The sequence below is a fragment of the Podarcis vaucheri genome (assembly GCF_965113315.1).
Source record: "Podarcis vaucheri genome assembly, chromosome: 11".
NCBI lineage: Eukaryota > Metazoa > Chordata > Lepidosauria > Squamata > Lacertidae > Podarcis > Podarcis vaucheri.
The window spans coordinates 43,571,687-43,596,440 of NC_138749.1; the positions used below are offsets into that span (position 1 = coordinate 43,571,687).

Here is a 24,754-nt window from a genome sequence, read left to right on the forward strand (position 1 = left end):
CCTTTATGGTCTCAAACAAAGTGCACGGTGTTGGCACACAAAACTCACTGAAGCATTGTTTTCTCTAGGTTTTCAGGAAGGGAAAGCTGATCCATGTGTGTTTGTCAAAGAGGAGGGGCAAAAGAAGCTGTATTGTTTGTTTTATGTTGATGATATTTTATTCTTTTGGAAAGATGTCACAATGTACAATAACGCCCTAGCTCAACTGAAAGAGCACTTTGACATGAAAGATCTTGGTGAGGTAAACAATTACCTATCTCTGGAAATAGAGAAAGATCAAAGTGGTAACATTCTAGTACACCAGTCAAGGAAAATTGCTGATGTGTTAAGCAAACTAAACCTGATGGATGCTAACCCTGTAGACACACCGATGACAACAGGTTATCAGGTAGAAGACACTGAAGAAGCATTTTCTGACACTACACTGTACAGAAGTGTGCTAGGTAAGCTAAACTTCATTGCCAGATGTTCAAGACCTGACATTGCTGTTAGCTGTAATTTGCTAAGCAGACAAGTTAACAATCCTACTGTTAAGGATTGGAAAGCTCTGAAACGCATAGCACGCTATTTGAGAGGCACTATGCATTACAGACTGAGATTTAACAATCAGAAGTCTGGTGGTCTTGAGATTTTTGCAGATGCAAGTTTTGGAAGTGACACTACAGACAGGAAAAGTACGTCTGGAGTTTGCTACATGTACAATCAGGGTCTTTTTGATTGGTCATGCAAGAAGCAAACAACAATTAGCTTAAGTACTTGTGAAGCTGAACTGAATGCACTGTCTTATTCACTTAAGGATTGTGAATGGTTGTTACAATTGTGCAAAGACATGAAAATTCCTGTCAAATGTCCAATCCAGGTTTACCAGGACAACAAAGCATGTTTGGCTTTGCTGAATTCAGAAGGTTGTAAGCAAAGCACGAAGCACTTGCAGTTGAAGGTGCAACATGCTAGGGAACATATTCAGAAGGGACTCGTAACGGTGTCCTATATGCCAGGTAATGAAATTCCTGCTGATGTATTGTCCAAGATTGTATCAAGGGATCAACACTGTACCTATGTACAGAAGTTGGGTTTGTACTGATATTGTACGAACACGCTGCCCAGTGATGTTCACAGAAAGGGGGAGGATGTTAGTTTCTGCTCTCTTCACTGTGCAGCAAAGTGCTTGTCACAAGACAATGTTTACATTCCACAGTCAGAGTACTGTTGGGTTTTCCCACGGGAATGGGAAGCTGGATGTGACGTACACTGGTTTCCTGTTTTTCACTGTTCTCTCGGTGTTCTTCATTCCGAGGAGAAGGACGGTTGCTTCTCTGCTCCAGCAGAGGCAAGATGCATGTTTGTAATTTCTCAACTTTGAACTGAAAATAAAGCAACTTTAAGCATGTGGCACGTACTGTTCGTCATTCCGTTGTGCAAAAGACTCTGCAATCACAACAGTCCAAGCAGCCTGTCCACATCCTCGGAGGTAACAGATTGGAACTGATCCCATGCAATTTGACTAGACAGGACTCTGGCACTCTCCCACCCCGGCCCTGCTCCCACAGTGGCGTCTACCTCTTCCCGAATCTGAGCGACTTTATCTACAAAAAACCTTGCAAAATCATTGCAGGAGATCATGTGGCCCATACTGGGCCCCGATGTAGCAGGTGGTTCCGCTAAATTGTGAACCACCTGAAAAAGTCTCCTGCTGCTGTTTTCTGCAGATGCAATAGAGGCGGTGAAGAAAGTTTTCTTCGCCGTCGCTACCGCCACTTGGTAGGCTCGACATTGAGCTCTAACACGTGTCTGATCAGCTTCAGAATGGGTCATCTGCCACCGGCGCTCTAGTTTTAATATTCAAATGTACTCACATTTGTTTTGCAGTTATAAACAGCAGCTAGACAGGAATTTAATAATGGGCTGGATATCTGAATAAATAATAATAATAATAATAATAATAATAATAATAATAATAATTTAACATTTATACCCCGCCCATCTGGCTGGGTTTCCCTAGACACTCTGGGTGGCTCCCAACAGAATCAAAAGCACGATAAAACATCAAACATCATAAACTTCCCCGAACAGGGCTGCCTTCAGATGTCTTCTAAATGTCAGGTAGTTATTTATCTCTTTGACATCTGATGGGAGGGCGTTCCACAGGGCAAGCGCCACTACCGAGAAGGCCCTCTGCCTGGTTCCCTGTAACCTCACTTCTCACAGGGAGGGAACCGCCAGAAGTCCCTTGGAGCTGGACCTCAGTGTCCAGGCTGAACAATGGGGGTAGAGACGCTCCTTGAAATGTTCCCATTAGAGGAATTCCTTGCCTTTCTAAGTTACAGCAGATTCAGAGCTAGAATCTCATTTTCCAGGAATGCCAACACTCCTTATATACGTTGAAAACTAAGAGGAAAATATGGAGTTCTTACCAACATGGCTTCAGCCAAAAGATGGTGAAAATGTTACAAACTATCCCCGAATCATCTTTACTCTAAATAAGGAGTTTGGTCCCAAAGCAAATTCCTGCCCCACTCATGATCCCACCAATTTTGACAGCAGCTGTTAAAAGAAAGAAACAATGTGATAGTCCCCCCCCCCACTTTGCTGGTATGCCAGCTGAAGAGGGGGGACTTGTAGGTAGATGCAAGAGTGTGGGTGACCACCCTCAGCCCTAGCATGGGTTGGCTAAAGGTAAATACAGCCCTTGGAATGATAACAATAAAAAAGAACTTTGCTGAGTCAATGACAGGTTATTGCAAGCACAACAGAGCCGTCATCAGCCTACATACAGCCTGTCTCAAAATCCATGCAATGAAATTACAAGTATTGCAGACCTACTATATTCTAGCCACTCATAAATGGATTTATAAATCCACTCATCATTAGCCATACGGCTCTTTTCCCGCTTGAATTAAGCTACATTACTTATTCCTGAATAGAAAAGATTGACAAAGAGGGCCTGTACTATAGAAGTCCTTGTATTTATTGCAATCAATCAAATCAATCAATCAATGGTATATATTCCTGCTTACAGAGACAAACAGATGGCAAGATGTTAGGACTGTCATAAAAAGGGGGGCCCTGCAATCTAATAATAATGTCTAGACATTGAGAGAAATCTGTTATGAAACTAGTCATCCAGGGTCCCCAGCAGTATTGCAAGGCTCCCTCTTCAGTTCTGCTTTGCATGACCTGGTGACAGCTATCAAAAATGTTGCTTTATATATTGGAAGACATATATGCCCTTGACAGCTCAGCAAGTGTATATGCTGGGGGTGGAGGGTAGGGTATAAAAAGCCTCCGCAACAAAAGCTCTTTGAAAAGAAAGAAAGTTAAAAAAGAAAGATCCATTAGGTGTTCAAGGAATATGAAAAGGAAAATGATTCCTTTCATATTCTAATTCAAGTTTTCTGCTCGCTGCTAATCGAGTAACCACTGAGAAACAGGAAATGTATTTAGTAATGCTGCAGGTGTTCCTCCTCTCCCATACCTCTGCAACACCAGCGTCAGGACTAAGACGTTTGGAACATAAAGCATTCCTTCCATGCGTTGACCCAACTTAAAATAAATAAGGATGAATTTGTTGCTGCGGTGTAACCATCTTCAACAGGCAACAGGACCTCTAGCAGAAACGTGTGGCCTCTTCTGTAGGAGCTAACTTTATGGCTCCTGTCCTGTCACAAAAATATTTGTACTAATATCAGTCCGTAGCATCAATAATCTTTATTGAAAACAGAAAGGGGGGGGGGAAGGATCCTAGATAGTAAAATTAGATTGAGGAAATATTCCATCATACCTTATTTGGCTCAACAGAACCAGAGGCTTGAAATATGAGAATACTTATTGGAATAAACTGGCACAGATTTTTTTTTTTAAAAAAAGGATTAGGTCACTTATTTAGGCATTCCTTAGGGACGTGAGGGCGCTGTGGGTTAAGCCACAGAGCCTAGGACTTGCTGATCAGAAGGTTAGCGGTTCGAATCCCAGCGACGGGGTGAGCTATTGTTGCTCGGTCCCAGCTCCTGCCAACCTAGCAGTTCGAAAGCACATCAAAGTGCAAGTAGATAAATAGGTACCGCTCCGGCGGGAAGGAAACGGCATTTCCGTGTGCTGCTCTGGTTCACCAGAAGTGGCTTAGTCATGCTGGTCACATGACCTGGAAGCTGTACGCCGGCTCCCTCGGCCAATAAAGTGAGTGCCGCAACCCCCGAGTCGGTCACAACTGGACCTAATGGTCAGGGGTCCCTTTACCTTTACCTAGATACAGTACAGACCTTAGGGCAAGGTGTCATCAATATGCTGATGGGACCCAGCTCTATTCCTCTGTGACATCTGAAACCATGCAAGCTCTGATACCTGGACTCGGTCGTGGGCTGGATGAGGGCTAACAAGCTGACTCTGAATCATGGCAAGATGGAGGTGCTGTGTGTGATTGGTCCCCGAGTGCAGATAATTGGTTAACTGCAATTATGAGATCATACACTCCCAGAAGGAGCAGGGTCCTCATCAGGAAGTGCTCCTGGATCCATCTCTGTCACTAAAGACCCAGGTGATCTCAGTGGCTAGGAGTGTCATGTCAGCTGTGGCTGCTAAAGCAGCTGTGGCCATTTCTGGACCGGAACAACCTATTCACTCTCATACATGGGCTAGTAACCTCCAGTCTGGATCACGCATGGCAATGCACTCTGTGTGGGACTGACTTCGAAGGTGACCCAGAAGCTTTAGCTAGTGCAAACTGTGGTTAGTTGATTTTTCACCGAGACAGAATACGATCATTGCCCAGCTGAAAGAATGGTAGAGTCTGCCAATTAGCTGTTGGATTGAGTTCAAGGTGCTGGCTGTGGTGTACACAGACTTATAAAGCTTGTAGTCAGGATACCTAAAAGATATTCTCATCCCTTATATAGTTAAAGGTAAAGGGACCCCTGACCATTAGGTCCAGTTGTGGCCGACTCTGGGACTGCGGTGCTCACTTTGCTTTATTGGCCAAGGGAGCCAGTGTACAGCTTCCAGGTCATGTGGCCAGCATGACTAAGCCGCTTCTGGCGAACCAGAGCAGTGCACGGAAATACCATTTACCTTCCCGCTGGAGCGGTACCTATTTATCTACTTGCACTTTGACGTGCTTTCGAACTGCTAGGTTGGCAGGAGCAGGGACCGAGCAATGGGAGCTCACCCCGTCATGGGGATTTGAACCGCCAACCTTCTGATCAGAAAGTCCTAGGCTCTGTGGTTTAACCCACAGCGCCACCCGCAACTAACCAATCACCACTACATTTTGCAGGACAGGACAACCTGTAGGGTTGACAATGACAGAACTCAGCTGTTAGTGTGGCAGCACCTGCCCTCTGAAACTTTCTCCCATTACCTATCACAAGCATTGTCTTTATTGCCTTTTAGGCATTTGTTGAAGAATTTTCTCTTTCAGCGAGCGGAATCTTTTCTTCTAGTCATTATCTGAATTTATTTGAAATTGTTTTTATATGTGCAGTTGTTTTGTATGTGGCTTTTAGTGTATTGCAAAATTGCTGCGAGATGCTTCATGGCAATTCATAAATGAAATAAAATAGTAATAATACCTTCCAGACACCAATAGGAGCTCCCGTTTGTGTAACATTCTACATTAAAGTTTAATATGTTCATTTTATGTGAATGGCTTTCAGTGGGTAAAGCATAAATTGGAAGCACAGCTACATTTATTATCTGCTTTGCAAATGCTTTCCTTCGTATTTTCATATATATACACATACGGACGCACACATGTACGCATACACTCTTTCCTGTCCACACCCACACATACACATACATATACACATCCACTTGCCTGTGTACATGTGTAAATATCTTTAACATAAATGCAGAAGAAATATATTAAACCCAGACTTTAATAAGCTCTCCATGGGAGCTCAGCTTTTGTTGATGTGATTGATGAGACAGTGATAATGGCAGAGAGACCTGTCATTTTTAGCAAAATTTGAAAACTGAACTCTTCAAAGTAGGAGCAAGACAAGCATTTTGTAGAGTGATAGGAATTCTGACAGGCTTTATTCGGTCCCACTATGGCATGGCCATAGGTAAACAGACAACCCAAAAAGATCTATGTCTCAATGAGCCACAGACAGAGTATCCTGGGCTGTGATCTTGTCAGATCTAATTAGCTAAGCAAGGTCAGAAGTGGTCAATAATTTGACAGCATCTGTTTAGGGAAAACCAAGCGCATACTGGTGAGTCAGTTTCTTTCCTTTATGAATCACTACTGAAGGTAAGCATAAGCGCTATTGGAGGATCTTGGGGAACTTCATGCATGTCACTGCACAGATAAGATGTAAAGTGGTTGTTGTATTAAAGTTATTTGGCTCGGCGATGTCTACGCTGGCTTGGACGTGTCCACAGAACGGAAGATGACGGGATCTCCAAGGATCTACAGGGAGCTGGCTTCAGGCAACCAGGCCTGTTGGCAGACCCACTCTGCTTTACAAAGATGCCTGCAAGTGCGATATTAAGGGCTGGCAAGATTAATCCTGCCATATGGGAATTCCTTGCAGACGACCACAGTACCTGGAGACAGTCAGACCATGTATCCACAGCAGTGACCAGAAGAGCAATGATCGCTGCAAGGAGCACAGAAAGAAGAAACACTATGGTACTCCTGCGTCAGCAGAAGTGGATGCCTTCAGGTGCCCCGGCTGCAACAAAACACATCCATATCCATCTCTACAGTCACAGCAGGCGCTGTAACTCTCCAACGGTTTGACTTCACCCACAAAGGCGCACTCTTCCATTGTATCCTGAGACACAGACAGATGCTAACCAAACATTTTGCCACTAGGGATGGGGGGGGGAGTAATTCATTTCATTTTGAATTTTAATGTGTATCTATCATTCTCATTTTCTGAAACAATTTATGAAGCAAAACCCAGCTGTCCTTCAAAATTCATGCTTCTCCAAATTTTGTGATGCAAATAATGTGTACCGAAATGCACACATTAGGAGAAAGTATGCACCGAAATGCATATATTTGTTCAATGTAACACATATAAATTATCATTATTTATTAAATTTGTTGGTCACTTTTGTGCCACGCCGATTCAAAGTGACTTATAGTATTTTAAGCAAAAAGCAAGCACATACATATATTAAAGCCCTGCTCTAAACAACCATTCTGTCTGTGTGTTTTTTAATTACATTAAAACATTGCACCCATGTGTAAAGGCCATAGATAGTTTAAAGCCAAAGGCATGATTAAAAAGGAATGTTTAAAGCCAAAGGCATGATTAAAAAGGAATGCTTTTGCCAGGCACCTAAAGATACATAACAATGTGTGAAATTAGGGGGATTTGCAGGCAGAAATGCATACATCAGATTCAAAAATCTGTTTATTAGGAGAAATTCACACTAAAATGCTGACAAATTTTCATGAGGATTTAAAACAAAAATGCAAATAAATGAGATGCAGATATGTGAAGAACCGAAGACCAAAAAAAATGAAACTGAGAGAAAGTGAAAGATAAAACCATCCTTATTCACCATCCCCCACAACTTATCTCAAGTGCATAATTCATAACTTAATGGCTTAGTCCAAGTTGATTAACTATCTCTAACGAAGAAGGAAAAATAGTTCTACAGCTGTTTCTTAATTCCCTTGTACTTTCCCCCCATTCCCTTTAATGAAGTTCTAGCTGCAGCCTCAAAGGCTTTTAAATTAGAAAGACAGATATAACACATTAGAACATTCCCAACACTAATCAAAGATGCTCTGTTTTAAACTACACCCTAAGATAGCCTTACAAATGAGTCTGATCTAATAGTCTTCAGACAAATGACAACAACTGTAGCGAGAAACAGCAGAACCTCACAATTTTATGAAACCACTCCAGTCTTTCTTCCTCACTTGTAAGCTTGAAGATTTTTCTGTTCCCTGTTGCAGCCCTCCAAGCGAGTTCTGTTGATTTCACTTCCTTGCATTTAATAGTGCTAGTGAAAGGGACAAAGTTCTTACCCAGCTCTCTGATTACAGTGGTGCCCCGCAGGACGAATGCCTCGCAAGACGAAAAACCCGCTAGACAAAAGGGTTTTCCGTTTTTCGATGCGCTTCGCAAGACGAATTTCCCTATGGGCTTGCTTCGCAAGACGAAAACGTCTTGCAAGTCTTGCGATTTTTTTCGCTTTTTTCTCCCTTTTTCTAAGCCGCTAAGCCACTAATAGCCTTTTAGCCGCTAAGCCGCTAAGCCTTTAATAGCCGCTAAACCACTAAACCGCTAATAGCGCTAATCCGCTAAGCCGCTAATAGGGTTGCTTCGCAAGATGAAAAAACCGCTAGACGAAGAGACTCGCGGAACGGATTATTTTCGTTTTGCGAGGCACCACTGTACTTCCGGCACAGCAGGGAATGAGAAAATGTACTCTCCCTTTGCAGTAGGAAAAGACACACCTGGCACCATTTTTTAAAGCAGGCAGGAGCACACACAGCACAGCCCTATCCTCCCTCCAAAAGCTGGGCTGCCTTCTATACAGGCATATCTTCGTCTGTGTCGACTAAGGAGGGGGAACATCACAGCTGTCACTGCCAAAAGATTTGGCAGGATCATTCAATTCAAGGGAAATGCAGATGGGGCGTGTTTAGTAGGATTGTTTGGATAAGCTCCCAAACCCCTGCTCCCCTTCAACTCTGCTGAGACTTAAGTTTCCTGGCTGCCTCAAAAAGATAAACATGAAAATTGTATGTATCGAGGTCAGATGCACTGCAAAGACATTGATTTTTTTCATAACATTTCTGAAGTTTGACAGTGGTGGTGGCAATGCTTTTTAGAAGCAGCCTTTAAAATCAAGCATACATATATTTGTCTCAGCTTTTATGACAGATGTCATCGACATTGCTATGTGGGAAGATCATTTAAGATGCACACAACTATTAGAGGGGAAAAGAAGGTTAATAATAGGCTTTTCGTGCAGTATGTATCTTGTTAAGATGCAGAAAAAAAGGATGAAAAGTTCATCTCAGCGTTGACAAGGAGAGCAAGGGGCCTGTTACCTTACCAAAAATGAAAGACAAAGAGCATGTAAAGGGCATTTTGACCCACTTATTCATGGACTATATATACACAAGCAAAATATTAAGATGGACTGGAAAAAACAATCATGACCTTTCACTTGCAATGACTGTATTCCTGTATTATGCACAAAATCAAGCTCAACACATAAAAATAAATGTGTGTTCTGGACTACATTTGGGAAGAATTAACAAGATTAATTGTCTCTTTGTAGACTTCATTTGAACTATCCCAAACAAAAACTGACCCCAAATCTATTTAGGACAAAAATGAGATATAATGTTTTCTACTGACCTGGACATATATCCTGATTACTGCAGCGAAGCCTGATCTAAGGGTCAAACAAGACTAAATAAAATGCAGCTATAAGGGAACCCAAATTAGATGAGAGCACTGATTCTCAACCCTAATGTTTGGTCCAAAATTCTGCCTAACCAGAAAGGCAAAAGGAGCTGTCCAAGATTCAGAGATCAAGAGGTCCTGGATAGCAGGGGAACTGTCCGGCAAAGAGTTGCAAGCAGCATAACACGAGATGTTGTTTTAGAACTGGCTTGCTTGGCATCAATTGAGATTTATAACTGGTTCTGCTATCCATACCATTCCTGGAATGTCATCGGAGCACATGAGGAATCTGCCATCCTCTGGATTAAGACTTATGAATGAGAGCTGCCAGATAGGAATGATACCGCCTCTGTTCCTGAGCATCTTGGTGTCAGGAGTGTGTGCAGGAGCTAGGCCCTGTGACCAGTAGGGCTTTGCAGGACTGGGGCCTTCCTAAGTTTGTTCTGAAGAGGCAAGGCACAGCCGCACAGGTGAGGCCGATTGGTAACTCACAGCAGCTGGTGGCAAGAGCTGGGAAGGGATATAAGGTCAGCATTTCTCTTCAGCTCTTTGCCACAGCAACACGCTTCCTGCCTTGCTGTGTTTGGCTTCTTGCTTCCTGATCCTCGGACCTTGGCTTCTTGACTCCTTGCTTCCTGATCCTCTGACCCTTGATTTTGTGACTCCTTGCTTCCTGACCCTCAGACCCTTGATTTTGTGACTCCTTGCTTCCTGACCCTCGGACCCTTGGCTTCTTGACTCCTGGTTTCTGGACTCTCGCTCCTGCTCCCACCCCACCATCTTGCCCCTGGTCCTGACGTCCTCAACCGGGACTTCGATCACCCATAAACCAAACCGTGACATTTGGCATGCCTGTAGCGATGAGTAAATAGGTTCCATTGAATTGATGGTATCCTTGAGATCAGCATCTTCCTAGCTGATGTGGCATATGTGTGCTTGTAACCTCTGTGAACTCCTCTCGAACCCCATAAGTACTTGGGCTGGCAACAGCTCTTTTTCCTCAAAGCTTTCATTTACTTCTGGACTGATTTTTGCCAGGAAGGTGGTGACACACAAAAGGGAAGGAGGTATTCAACTCTTTAACCCTACACCACAAAATCATTCCTTTCCCCCAAAGTTGATATTTACCTCCGAAGGAAAGGGTTGACCAACATGATTTTCCTGCACAACAGGTAGGTTATTTCCAAGCCAAAGGTCTAGCGAACAGGGTTTTTACCCTGACTTGCAAATAACTAAATTTCACATATCAGCAAGAATAACTTTGCTAAATGAATCCCAGTGTTTGCCATGGCTACAGCAGAGTGGGTGTTCACAGAGCAGAGTTGGGAAATATTTAGTGCTATGACAGTCTGAATGTAGCTAAATCAGGTTTCTGAGGTAGTCACTGCACTCTTATTGACTACAGTGTAGGTAACATGGAGCTGATAATTTATCCTAGACTGATTTTCTGCTTGGCTTCCAAGTTCTTGTTGCAATTCTATCCAGGTCACAGAAAATGTCTATACCTTACCACAGAGGTGGCACATTTCTAGTACGATTAGTGCACTTTTCATGTTCACGGCACACAGATATTGTAGCATTTACCTGTGCAAACGAGTATTTTCTGATTAAAGGGAGAATGCCTGGGAAGGTATCAGGAAATGTGCACTTTGGAGAAAAGGTGCTTAGGTACACTGAGGTCCAGCTCCGAGGGCCTTCTGGCAGTTCCCTCACTGCGCGAAGTGAGGTTACAGGGAACCAGGTAGAAGGCCTTCCCAGTAGTGGCTCCCGCCCCGTGGAGCACCCTCCCATCAGATGTCAAGGAAATAAACAACTATCTGACTTTTAGAAGACATCTGAAGGCAGCCCCGTTTACGGCAGTTTTTAATGCTTGATGTTTTATCGTTTTATCGTATTATCATTATCATCATCATCATCAATTCTGTTGGGAGCATTCCAGAGTGGCTGAGGAAACCCGGCCAGATGGGTGGGGTATAAATAATAAATTACTATTATTACTATGTCAAATCACACATTATAGAGTTCATTTAGATATGATGGACTCAATTTCAACACATGCTACTTAAATCCAGTTTTTGTCAGTTGATCAGCTATTAGAATGACTGTGTTGGACAGGAAATGGTAGATGAGTTCTGGGGTTCTCCTTCTTGAATTTACTCTGCCCATTGCCCTTTCTGCTTCATAACCCAGAAAGTCCTTCTCATCTGCGTGGTGCCACCTCTCTCTCCCTCCCTGTTCCCCAGCTACCTCTTCCATGTAACTCAACAACCCACACCAACAACTAAAAGTAGTCTAAAATAGAACTGCATTCACTTGTGTTTATTCCTTCCTTGTTTGCCTGACTTTTCCCATTCCTCCTCTATCCTGGTTGCTCTGCTACCCTAATCTATCCCTTCCATTCTTGTTCCTCTATTATCTCCCTGAACAGACAAAATTTAAATTGTAGTTTCCTTGTGATACTGGCTTTGGGGAGCTGCTATGCCATGTTATACTCTTGCATGTTTACTGCAGGTGCTAAATAAATAAATAAATTATCCATAAAAGGAGGGGTGGAGAAACTTCCCTAAAGTATTTTCACAAGTAGATGTTATTGGCCCCCACTTCAAGATACCAAAAGGCTTTGAATAGCCAAATGAAATATAACATTACAGAGTTATCCAAGAAATGGGCTTCCATGGAAGACCTCAAGCTGTGACTGCTGAAGCCCAGCATAATCCTACATAGTTAGCTTGTTGTTAAACAGTCTATGAGTAATCTCACATTTCCTTCTTACCATAGTCAAATTGCAAGAACCCTTAATGAAACAAACAGCACCACTTGACATGGCCACTATACCACTTCCCCTCACTCAACAGGTTTCAAGCATGTATTCCTTCCATTTCCATTGCTCATTATGCTTTCAAGTGCCATCATATCACTTAACATATGTGAACAAAGTAAATTGCCAAACTTGGCTTAGTGCTTCGGTAATGAATGGCTCTTTCCTGCCAGGTTACCAAATGAATCAAATTTTGTCATTCCACATCTAGTATTACTGACTTTAACACATGCACATTTTCACACTATATAGAAGGTGCTGATAACATAATTGTGAATCTGAACTTCAACTTCAGTCCAGATGTCCCTGTTACTGCAATCCTAAAAATAAAAATAGAGACAAGTAGTATAAAAAGTGAGCCTTTGTCTTGAAATCACAGGTGTTGAAGTGTTGAAGTCCCTATTTTTAAGCCTTCCATAAGCTAAAATGACTTTCCGAATATCACATCTTCTTTATCAATAATGTGCCATGGATATTACAAAAAAATAGATTGATTGTGATCCTAGATGACTCTGTGCCAGTGCTCATCTAGTTTAAAATAAACTTTCTTATGGCTTAAACCAATCCCCCCCCCCCAAGTAGTAAACTCTACTTCAAGATTGGATTGTTGCCTGTGATCCTCTACAAATCTCATAGGATATTTGAGAAGTTGCTCCTTCCCCTATCCACCCACCGCATCCCAGTAACTTAAGATATGTAGCTGAATATTTTTTCACAGTGCCAACACCCCTGCAGTAACTCAGTTTGCTTAGTCAGATGGCACCCAAGGGAGGACTGCAAGTTGACAGCCAGACCAGTTCCCCAGCTAAAGTTGACTACAGACAAATCACATCATTTTCCAAACATACTGATCCCAGCTGATCATCTAACAAATGCTTTAACTTTATCCTCTAAAATAAATTGTAGCATCAGCTGTCTTGTCAGCTGTGCATTAAAATGCTTGGACTTTTCTTTCTGTCTAGTAGCACTAGTAAACATTTTAAATTTCCTGTTCAATTAATGCGTGCTTGAGATTTGTTGAGTATGTAAAAGCATGGAGAGGATTTTCTGTTGTTCCAGAAGATATGACACACCAACTTTTCATGTTACTTAAGGGCACATTTTAAAGTGGTTAATTAGAAGTTATTATGTTCATACTGAAAGTAGCATGGGCTGTAATTTGAATATTCCTTTGATCATAAGTATATTTATTTAGAAACAAGCCCCATTAAATCCCTAGTAAGTGTGTTCAATATTGTAATATTAATTTCCAACAAGACCAATACCTTTTTACTATAATCCTGAAATCTGAAGCCCTTTTTTTAAAATGTATTTTTATCATTATAATTACAAGTAACATGTAGGCCAAAGGTATATATACAACACAGTATTTACATTTAACAGACGAAAAATAAAAGCCATTGTTCATAATTCATATGGTGTGAAACATCAGGAAATGTCTCAGCTGTTCCTGGTTTAGAAGTTCTATAGTCAACCTTTCTTATAATAACAGTTACAGATGGGTAGCCGTGTTGGTCTGCCATAGTCAAAATAAAAAAATTCCTTCCTGTAGCACCTTAAAGACCAACTAAGTTAGTTCTTGGTATAAGCTTTCGTGTGCATGCGTGTATCTGAAGAAGTGTGCATGCACACGAAAGCTTATACCAAGAACTAACTTAGTTGGTCTTTAAGGTGCTACAGGAAGGAATTTTTTTATTTTTTCTTATAATAAAACATTGATCTGGAACTTTCTGGAGGAGGAACTATCATTCATAAAATGCATAGGTGACAATTAGATGTTTCAGTGCAAATGCAGTAACTGTGCTCATTTATCTGAGATCAACTGAAACATGATGCTTTAAGGATACAGCTCCATATGTCTTCATACACTCAACATGAAGGAGGAAATTTGAATCTTTGGTACTTACGGTCATCAGGTGAAGAGCGGTAGCTCAAGAGATCTAGTAAACCTGCCCCTCTTAATCTTTTGTCACCTTTATGTTCCTTGACACAATCACAGAATCCAAGAAAAGCCGTTTTTTGCAAATCTGCACTAGTGCCATGTAAACAGACTTCTTTGAGTAGATTGGTATATATGTATCCCACAGGCCAAAGCCAGCATGAGAAGTTTCCCTTGTAGATCTTTTTCTGTAGAAGGAAATGTGAAATTTCTATCATGTACCAACTCAGGGACACCAAGATTACATTTCTAAAGGAAGAAAGGAACTACATATATCCAGGAACATGGCTGAACAGGGGTAGATAGACATTTAAACAACCAAATACATTTTATGCATCAGGCAGATAAATGCACTGCACTTTTTACAGTGCACCTCTCAGCTGAGTTCTATACATGCTTACTCAGATAACCCTATCGTGTTCAATGGGGCTTATTCCCAAGTAAGTATTACAAGTGGCTTCCTCTGTTGAACATATCAGACATCAGACATTGCTGGTGTTTTGGGCTACAGATTTCAGGTTTATTCGACTAGAACAGCTGGTTGCTTAGTCAGTTGCCCAACCGGGAATACTGGCGCCAACATAAACTTCACAGACAAACAGTAAAGAAAATAAATGCTTTGCTTCTATTCCATTTAGGGTTTTCAACACATTCCCTCCCTGCATCTAAATTAGCTTGGGTGTTACCTGCTTCTGAAGAGGCAGAGAGCTTGAAATAAAATCTCTCACTAAGTCCATTAAAACTCTCAGGCAGGACATGTTTAATTTGGCAGTCTCTCCAAGGACCATCAGGCCCAACACTGATTCCAACCTAGATGTTTCAGGATTGGAAAGAAAAACATTGGTCCAAATTAGAAGAATAAATTGATATTTTCCCCCAATGGGAAAACTATATTGGCATTAGGATCAAGTGTTTTCAGTGTTTACTCCCAACTACTTTTTATTCATAAATGCTAACTTCTTTCAGAGAGGTACCAGTAACATGAACATATAGAGAGTATGTTTTCATGTGGCATAGCTTCTGCTAAATTGGGTCTCGGATACCTGCATTAAATGTAAAGACTTAGACTGCCAGACCAAGGGTTCTTTTCCATAGAGGCCACTCCACTACATCAGAGCTTGCCAAGAGCCAGTGTGGTATAATGCTTTGAGTGTTGGACTAGGACCACTCAGCTATGAAGCTCACTGGGAAAACTTGGGCCAGTCACTATCTCTTAGCCTAGGTTAAATGTAAAGGACCCCTGGATGGTTAAGTCCAGTCAAAGGCGACTATGGGGTTGCAGCACTCATCTCGCTTTCAGGCCGAGGGAGCCAGTGTTTGTCCACAGACAGCTTTCCAGGTCATGTGGCCAGCATGACTTAACGATTTTTGGTGCAACGGGACACCGTGACGGAAGCCAGAGAGCACAGAAACACCGTTTACTTTCCCACCGCAGTAGTACCTATTTATCTACTTGTACTGGTGTGCTTTCGAACTACTAGGTTGGCAGGACATGGGTCGCGCTGTGGTCTAAACCACTGAGCCTCTTGAGCTAGCCGATCAGAAGGTCAGCGGTTCGAATCCCCGCAACACAGTGAGCTCCCATTGCTCTGCCCCAGCTTCAGCCTATACTACCTTACATGGGGAAACAAGTATGTCACCTTCAGCTCCTTGGATAACAGGTGGAATATGAATGAATGAATGAATGAAGAGCAATATTACAAAACTTATTAGGAAGAGTAGGGCAAAACATTTTTTAAAAAAACTGTAGGAGGTGGATGCTTGAATAATGGAGTAAGTGAGTTCATAGCCTCCAAAAAGAAAAAAAGTGGGACTGGGACAAGTAATTCAAAATGGTGTATGGATAGCCCTTGCTCCTATATCCCCGCTGGTGAAACTTAGGCACACCAAAGGTTATGAAATCTGGCATTTGGAGTTGTTGGTGCTTGTTGGGGGCAAGAAGTGATATTTATCAGCTACTCGAGTTAGCAGTTTGAGCACTGGTAAAAAGTAATTCACCCACAATCAGACAGCAATGCAAGGTGAGGTTGTTTGGGTGGAGTAGTGATAGAGTAGTGCTCCAATGAGAAAAAGGCAGCATCTAGAAAAAGATCTCAATTTCAGTGTATCATTTAATTTCATGTGGCATTTTAGTTGGTCCTTTCCCTCCAAAGATAGGATTATTTAGAAGTGCTTCTGTGATCTAAAATGTTGGTAACAACATCTCACCAAGCCACTTAGATGGGGTAAATTTCCACTGAAATGAATATATATATATATATATATATATATATATATAGACAGAAAATTAACACTGTGAGGGATAAACCAGTTATGTCACAACAGAAGGATTTTGGTTCATTCATATCATGGTACAAATGTAATGCCTGCCATATTGGAATATTCTATTTTAAACTTTATTGGATATCATCATGTTTTGCAAAACTGTACTGACAAAAGATATACCCCATCGCAAGCACTTGTAGGCTTTTGCTGCATGCAGGTAGTTTAGTAGGGCTAAAATGCCTTATTATCAAGCCAGAGCCTTGATAAAATGGTGGACTGCATTAATCTCTGGTCTGATCCAACTCTCAATAATCTTGTTTATTTTTCACTTCTGTCTATTTGCTCTGTTTTACTTACTGTGTGCCTAATGCTATTTTTTAATTAGTGTGATTTGGCAGTCATATAGACACTAGAGCCAATGGAAAACATTAGGTTAAATATCTATGAACCCTAATACTATGAATGTGATGACAGAGGAGTTATCTAGCTAATTAGATGGGAAGTAAAGTGAGGATGTGCCATAATTAAATGAATAATTGTATAATCAAAAGTTAGTGCTCAGTGAGAAGAACACAGGAGAAGGTGACCAGTAGGACATTGGTGGGATCAATGCTATTACATTTAATTCCGCCTGTCCATTAGGGAGAAACTACACACCAAGCTAATAAATTCACAAAACATCAGCAAAGATTCACTTAATAGGAAGACTATTCACATAATACATATTTTAGTCATTTGGTAATAAGGTCAGAGTTTGGGGGGAGAGCTATTATAAGGAATGAGGGAAAGGGAAAATCAGCAAATGTAATTATGATTTTAGAATGCAATATAAGAAAAGCAGATTGCATAATATCGAGCTATGTTCTAGATGCTATGGTTTGGTTTTATATCTGTTTCTGTATTGATAACATTATAAAGTATGGTTTATAACCTGATGCCTTGGTGCCAGAAGGAGCTAACCAGGGGCTCTTGGCTCTGTGAGCAACTGCCCTGTCTGGTGAAACACCTTTCAAGTTGGTGAAGAGTTCAGGTGCCATGGAGTGGCCCAGAAGATTCAGGCTGCCCACTAGCCTCTCCTAGACAAGGGCTGAGACTTTGCCTGAACAATAACAGTCTTCCAGCCTCAGCTTAGTTTCAGTGTGTTACTGCTGACACTCAGCAACAGAGTACTCTTCAGCCAACTGTGCTACAGAGGGCAGGCTCAGCTGGCTTTTATAGGCTGCCAGCTGACCAGAGACGGCCTGCAGACAATGCCCAGCCAGCCTGCAGGGCACTGCTCAACCAGTGGGGCCTCTGATTGGCCCAGTTGAAGCTGGCATTGGGTGGGGAATCCCCACACCTTGATTCTGCCAGGCCCTAGGTGCTGGGGATGGTAGACAGGGGTGAGGTCCGCAACCACCACCCACCCGAGAAGGAGTGAGCAGCCATTCGTTTCATGTATAAGCACCCCACCCACCAGTTCAATCCCCGGTAAGGTAAAGGTACCCCTGACCATTAGGTCCAGTCGTGGCCGACTCTGGGGTTGCAGCGCTCATCTCGCTTTATTGACCAAGGGAGCCTGGCGTACAGCTTCCGGGTCATGTGGCCAGCATGACTAAGCTGCTTCTGGCAAACCAGAGCAGCGCACCGAAACGCCGTTTACCTTCCCGCTGGAGTGGTACCTATTTATCTACTTGCACTTTGACGTGCTTTCAAAATGCTAGGTTGGCAGGAGCCGGGACCGAGCGGGGATTCGAACCACCAACCTTCTGATTGGCAGGTCCTAGGCTCTGTGGTTTAACCCACAGCGCCACCCGCGCCCCTCAGTCCCAGGTACTGTCAGTTAAAAGATCACAGGCAGCAGTGCTTGGAAGCTTTGGAAAGCTGCCAAGAGTCGAGTACAGTATTAGAGGCTGGAGTTGCCAATGGTCTTATTAAGGACAGGGGCCAAAGAAGTTGCCCTGGTCCCATGTCTCTGTACTCATGGCAGCTGCTTGGTTTTGCTTATACAGTGGTACCTCGGGTTAAGTACTTAATTCGTTCCGGAGGTCCGTTCTTAACCTGAAACTGTTCTTAACCTGAAGCACCATCTTAGCTAATGGGGCCTCCTGCTGCTGCCGCACCGCCAGAGCATGATTTCTGTTCTTATCCTGAAGCAAAGTTCTTAACCTGAAGCACTATTTCTGGGTTAGCGGAGTCTGTAACCTGTAACCTGAAGTGTATGTAACCCAAGGTACCACTGCATAAGTCTTAGACTATATAATTTGCTCTTAAGACAGTTCCTGGCAAATTTTATGTGACCAGTGGGCTGCAGGATATGAAAATTATAATTTGTCAAAGTTATGTAACAACATTTAAATAACTAAGTACAACATTTACTAAAATTAATTGGCTAGATCAATTTTTCATGCCTTTGATTTTTTTGGAAACTTTTGGCCTTTGCAAACTTTAAAAGCTGCAGATTTTTTAAATAAAAAAGTCAAACGAGTACTTATAAAAATTGCGGGTAGCAAGAACATTCTAAATGAGGCCTGGAAACACAGTGTAAAACTCAACCAGCTCAGCAATACAGACAACTTCCCTCCCATTGACTGCAATGTGAGGTAGAAAAATAAAATAAAGATTGGATCCTTCCAAGCTGGGGGCCATTTGGGCGTTTCACAGACATAACTACTGTGGAAAGCGGGGCACCAATCGTTCTCTACTACAGTGATTCACCCACAATTTTTCTCACTGACCGCTTGAAAATCCCTGAGGGTCTTGGCTCACCACTTAATGTTTTTCTGCCCGCTGCAGCAATTGTAATGCACTGTGCTAGATGCATTATGCTTTTTAATTATATCTTTTACTGCTTCTTTTATTTCTTATATATCATGGTTTATTGTATTACAATATGAATTTCATAAAATTCAAACTGTCATGTACAATGTAAGAAATAAAAGAAGCAATATAAATACAATTAAGAATCAATATAAATATTTAATGCACTGGATGTGCCTTCTCCTGTCTTCAACCACAAATCCACAGACACACAACAGACCCCATGAATGAAGCTTGTACCACTGTTTGGGAACCCCTGGACAAAAAACAACAACTAAGATTTATTTAATCAGGTGACAGGCTATATATGAGAATTTTCTTCAGATATCCATATTTTGAACATTAAACTCAAATCTTAATGGATAATGTAAGCTACGGCCAATCCGAATCATTTAAGTCTTGTAACCAACAATGGTCTGTGGTATTTATAAAACAGAATTCTTTCTAACATACATTTTTTTAGTTTCAAATTAAAAAAAACCTCCGAGATACAGCAATATAGTTCTACAGAAATGTCATCAAAACCTCAACAGAGCATAGCAATAATGCATGACTTTAATAAAATTATACAAAATACTGTGCATTAGCTAAGTTAATGATTCTTAAGCAAACAACAGATAAGTTGTCTGCTCCAGCAAAATGGCATTAAAGCTATGTTCAAGGGGATGTCTTGGGTTTCACAAAATCATGACATTATGACGAATAAAGCTGATCTTTAAATATCCAATTTGCACGTTAATTCTAGGGACAGCTGCCTTCAAAAATCTCGTCAGCCCCCAAAAAATGCAGATGATATTCTTTATTGCTATGACGTTATCTGCAACCCTAAAATGGCCTCTTTCTAAATGACTTTCAGTTCCATTTTGCTAGTTTACCCCAAGGCTACCTCTGTGATATATGAATAAAAATGATTCATCAATGTCAACAACCTTATGTCAAACTATTGGTTCTTTGGCAACATTTTCTCTTCATTCAGACTTAGTTATATGGCTGAGAATCCAGGGGGGAAAATGTCCTTTCAGAAATAGTAACCAGATCTCATTAGCTCACATATAGACTTAAGAAAGGAATGTTTTAGAAATAACAGAACTCTGACTGTGTGAAGAAATGAAAAATGATTCCAGGAGGGCTTGCTGACAACAATGGATATATGATACAGCTTTGGCCAATGTCCTGGAAAATGTAACAAGCGACACAAAAATGTTGTATCATATTCCCCTGAAAAGCTCTTAGAGCCAGCTGAAAAACACTCATCAAATTCTAAGAGAGAATTAGATGCATTCATTTAATGTAGTTTAACATAAGAACACAGCTTGCTGAAATTGGCAATACGGTATGAGCCAAGACCACTAGGTTAAAATTGTGCATCACTCAAACTTGAATTGAATAAGGGTGTTTACACTGGAAGTATAACGATCATTTCCCTATTTCCCTTATTATTTCAGTCAAGGGATAAAAGCAGTGTTTCACATTTGCGTTTCTCACTTGAGGAGGGTAAATACATTCTATTTTAGATATGCAGCTAGCTTTGATTATTGAGGGGAGAGTACTGGCTTCTTTAAAAATGGATAGGACAATCTCTCAATTCAAACAAACAAAGAAACAAACACCCTATCTGACTTACATATACGTCTCTTCTCTTTCTCTCAGTTTCTTCTGCCCCCAGTGCTATTTTTATTTTTAAAAAGAGGTGCCGGAACTCACCACGAGCGCCTCCCTTGTCCGCTTATAATGGCAATGGCGCCCAACTGGGAGGTGCTGGAACTGAGTTCCATAGCTGTCAAGCGTCCCTTATTTGGAGGGACAATCCCTTATTCCAGCGCCATGTCCCGCTGCTGTCCCTTATTGATGGATGTCCCTTAAATGTCCCTTAAATGATGTCCCTTAAATTTCAAAGGAAGCAGCTCCTCTCCCTCCCTCCCTGCCGGCCAGGGAGGAGGGAGGCTCCAACTGTGTTGCTTGGCTGCGCTGCTCACCCAATAAGGAGTCTAAGAACGACTGGGGGGTGGAGCCTGCATGCCTTGTGCCGTTCAAATCGGCAGCGTTGCCTGGGGACTCGCCTTTGCTCAGCGCTTCCCAGCAGAGAGGTGACAGTGGTTTTCCTTGCTGCATCCCCTTTGCTGGGTTGCGGCGCCATGAAAACCACCACTTGAGGCTTCGTTTGGCTGCTGGTTGACTAAAATCCCTTATTTTGGCTGCTGATCCCTTAATTTTGATGCTGCTGCACCCTTATTTTCAAATCTGTAAGTTGACAGCTATGCTGAGTTCTGGTGAGCTGAAAAAAAGAAAAAAAAAAAGCCCAGCCCGGCCCACTTCTGCCAGATTTGCATTTGTGTGTGTTTTTCTGTCTTGCATTAATTTACCAATCCAACAAGAACTGAATTTAATGACATAACTTATAGGACCCACGTCATATTCTGAACCATAACACTTTGTTCCAAGTTTAAGCCTCAGACAAATGACAGCAACAGATACAGGTCTGGTCTGTGTATCACAGAAAGGGCTTAACCGTGACCCCGTGTTTGGACAACACACTAAGCCAAACCTCGGCTCCTCTGCCAAAAGAACCAGGGTGGAGCACAGCAGCTACAATCTCCTCCTGGGGAGCCAGCACATTTGTGGTAAAGCATAGTTTGGCTTAGTGTTACATGTGCACATAGCCATATACACTGGAACTTTGGTTTTCGAGCATCTCGGAAGCCGAACGATTCGGAACCCAAACACTGAAAACCCGGAAGTGAATGCTTTCATTTTCGAACGCGCCTCAGAAGTCCAACGGCTTCTGAGGCGCGTTTCTCCATTTTCTCAATAGATTTTGCAGACCGCCCATTGATCCTCGGTTTTCGAAAGTTTCAGAAATCAAGCAGTCTTCCGGAACGGATTACGTTCAAAAACCAAGGTTCCACTGTAGTAGTTTACTGTTTAGTAATAAATGATGGGTGGCATTCAACTGAGTTTTACTCAACTTCCAAAGACAACATATTTGGAAATGACATTATGTTCAATGGTGTATTAGCTGTACATAACTGTTGAACTATTTTGGAAAAGGGATCTGCACAATTATAGCTTCATCAAGCACTATGTCAGCTGATTGGGCAAAGGGGCATTCCATAATGTTAAAAAATTTAAATAATTTATGCAGAGCGCTTAAGGAAAAATGGAAATACATTCTATTAAACCTTCATCAGTTCAGTCTGGAGCAGACTCTCCACTTTCTTTGCCCATTCATTGTCCTATTCAAGTATCAAAAGCGATACTCTTTGAAAAGTTAAATCAAAACCAGAAGTATGGTTTGATTTAGTGAACCTCACATTAAAAGCGAGTTTTAGCACTGTCTTCACTAAAAAGCAGATTTAAGTTGGGCTTCACAGGCAGAAAAGAAGAAAAAAGGGTAGCACAGCTCAAACACCGTCCCTAAGGGTTTAGCACTTACTGAAAGGCAGCAAAGCAAAACAAAAAAAGAAAAGAAAAAACAGAAGAGGCATGCAGTGAAATGGTTATATTTTTGAAGCTCATTTCATTTCACGTATTTAGCAAAAAAAAGAAAAAAATCTGCTCTATTATGCTGCTGCCTACAGTTAAGCTCACTGCCCCAGATAAGAAGAATTTCTATTAATAATCTAATAACCCCTAGGATATCCTTAGGCGCGAGATCCTGAAAACATCCAATCGTGGTTAGACCCCTTGATTTCAGAACACTACATGAATATTATCATTTTCAGAATCATCATCTTAAGACTGCAGATTAACAGATCAAGGTCCATCATTTTCATTTCTGCAAAATACCAGTGATATAACATTGAACTGATAAGGCAGCAGATCAGGATGAATGAGAGTATATTCTTACAGATTCCAAATTAACATAAATAAAAACTCTCTGAATTGTTTGCTGTATATAAAATATGTCTGATATGTAGCTCAATAGATAAATAAATATATGAATATAGCACCACCAGTATTCACTGTGCTTTACAAAGCAAAAATCAAACAAAAAGACTGTAAGGCGAGAGCTTACAGTCTAATAAGACATGATATGGGGGAAGCATGAGAACTACCTTATTACCTTGAAGCTGTGTTTACTAAGAATGCTCGCTATTGTTATGGATTCCTAGGTGTTAGTGTCATAAGACCCTATAGAGCAGGTGGCCCAGAAGCAACAGATGGTTTAGCAGGTGGTCAAGTAGAGGTAGGCTGTCTGTACCAGAGCAACAAGTTGCTCTGTGAGAATTGGCAGCTTTATAGGAACAGATGGGACCTTATCGGTTTCTTGCGTGACTTTATCCCTGCTGGGCTGATAGCTGTAGTTCTGACCTCTGACCACCTAGACGGTGATGCTGCATTGCAATGAAATTGGGCCAGCAGCTCCCCCTGCCAAGACGCTGACATAGTGACTAAGGCCTCTGGGCTTCCTTCCAGAGTCTCTGGTCCAAGTCAACAGTGCCTTAAATATACACTGGTAACGTATCACTACATAAATTTCATACATTACTCCAAGTTACAAACGGCAGTTTCAGGAATAGTCTCTCCATGATAGCGATGAGCTACCAGAGTTTAAGTCAGAATATTTTGAATTTTCCAAACAACTGGAATGACAGGACAAGATTTCACATCCCACTTCTACCCTTGCTCCATGATACTTTGTGACTATTCACCTTGACGAACAGTGTAAATTACACTGGTGTTGTATCAACACTAAGCAAACACATTGGCACAAATGTTTAGGACAGGCATGGACAAACTTGGCCCTCCAGCTGCTTTGGGACTACAACTCCCATCACCCCTAGCTAACAGGACCAGTGGTCAGGGATGATGGGAACTGTAGTCCCAAAACAGCTGGAGGGCCAAGTCTGGCCATCACTGGTTTAAGATATGAGTATCACAGAAACTGAAAGCGAGGAAGCAAGTCGGCCTTTCCTAAAAGATGAACTGGCCAGCTCTGTCCTTTCTTTCAGGTGATATCACAAAATCACAGAGTTGGAAGGTCCATCTAGTCCAACCCCCTGTAATGAGGGAATACACAAGGGATTGAAATGGCAACCTTGGTGTTATCAGCACCACACTCTAGCCAACTGAGCTTTCCAGGTGCAATGCTACAGATTAAGCAGATTTATAGGATTTGAGATTAGAGAGAGTCAAACAGCTGAGGTGTCTCCAACAGGCCTGCTCACCTCATTCTACACTTTCCTTACACTGGACTTGAAACCAAGTATAGAAAAAATGGTTGCCACTTTGAAGAGTTCCTCTGGTGGCTCTAACCATGTGAAAATGGACTTGAGCTGCACATTTCTGTGTCAGTGCAGATGAAACCATAAGCCTCCCCATACAGCTACAATCACTGTGGGGGAAGCTTTAAAATGAAAACAACACAATGGCATTGTTTGCATGTGACTTTAAACTATGGTTTAAATTAAACAATGACTAAAAGTGAAAGGGCAACATGTCGGTGCATGCTACTCAAAGGGTGCTCCTTCCTCCAGGGTGCTGTGGAGGAAACAAACCAGAGACTAGCTTTCCTTGTATGTGAACCAATGCCCATTGTTGGTTGATGGAGAAACA

The 24,754-nt window shown here is 41.8% G+C and overlaps 1 protein-coding gene across 5 annotated transcripts in view; it reads right to left on the bottom strand.

Annotated features, from left to right (window-relative positions):
• Window positions 1-24,754, bottom strand: part of TMEM232 (transmembrane protein 232) — a 156,422-nt gene that overhangs the window by 88,298 nt on the left and 43,370 nt on the right. For all 5 annotated transcript variants that reach the window (XM_082191451.1, XM_082191452.1, XM_082191448.1 and 2 more), the window contains 2 exons: window positions 14,821-14,944; window positions 14,103-14,322 (listed from right to left, as the gene is read on the bottom strand). In XM_082191451.1, the coding sequence (XP_082047577.1) occupies window positions 14,103-14,322; window positions 14,821-14,944 (344 nt within the window). The remainder of the gene's footprint in view (window positions 1-14,102; window positions 14,323-14,820; window positions 14,945-24,754) is intronic.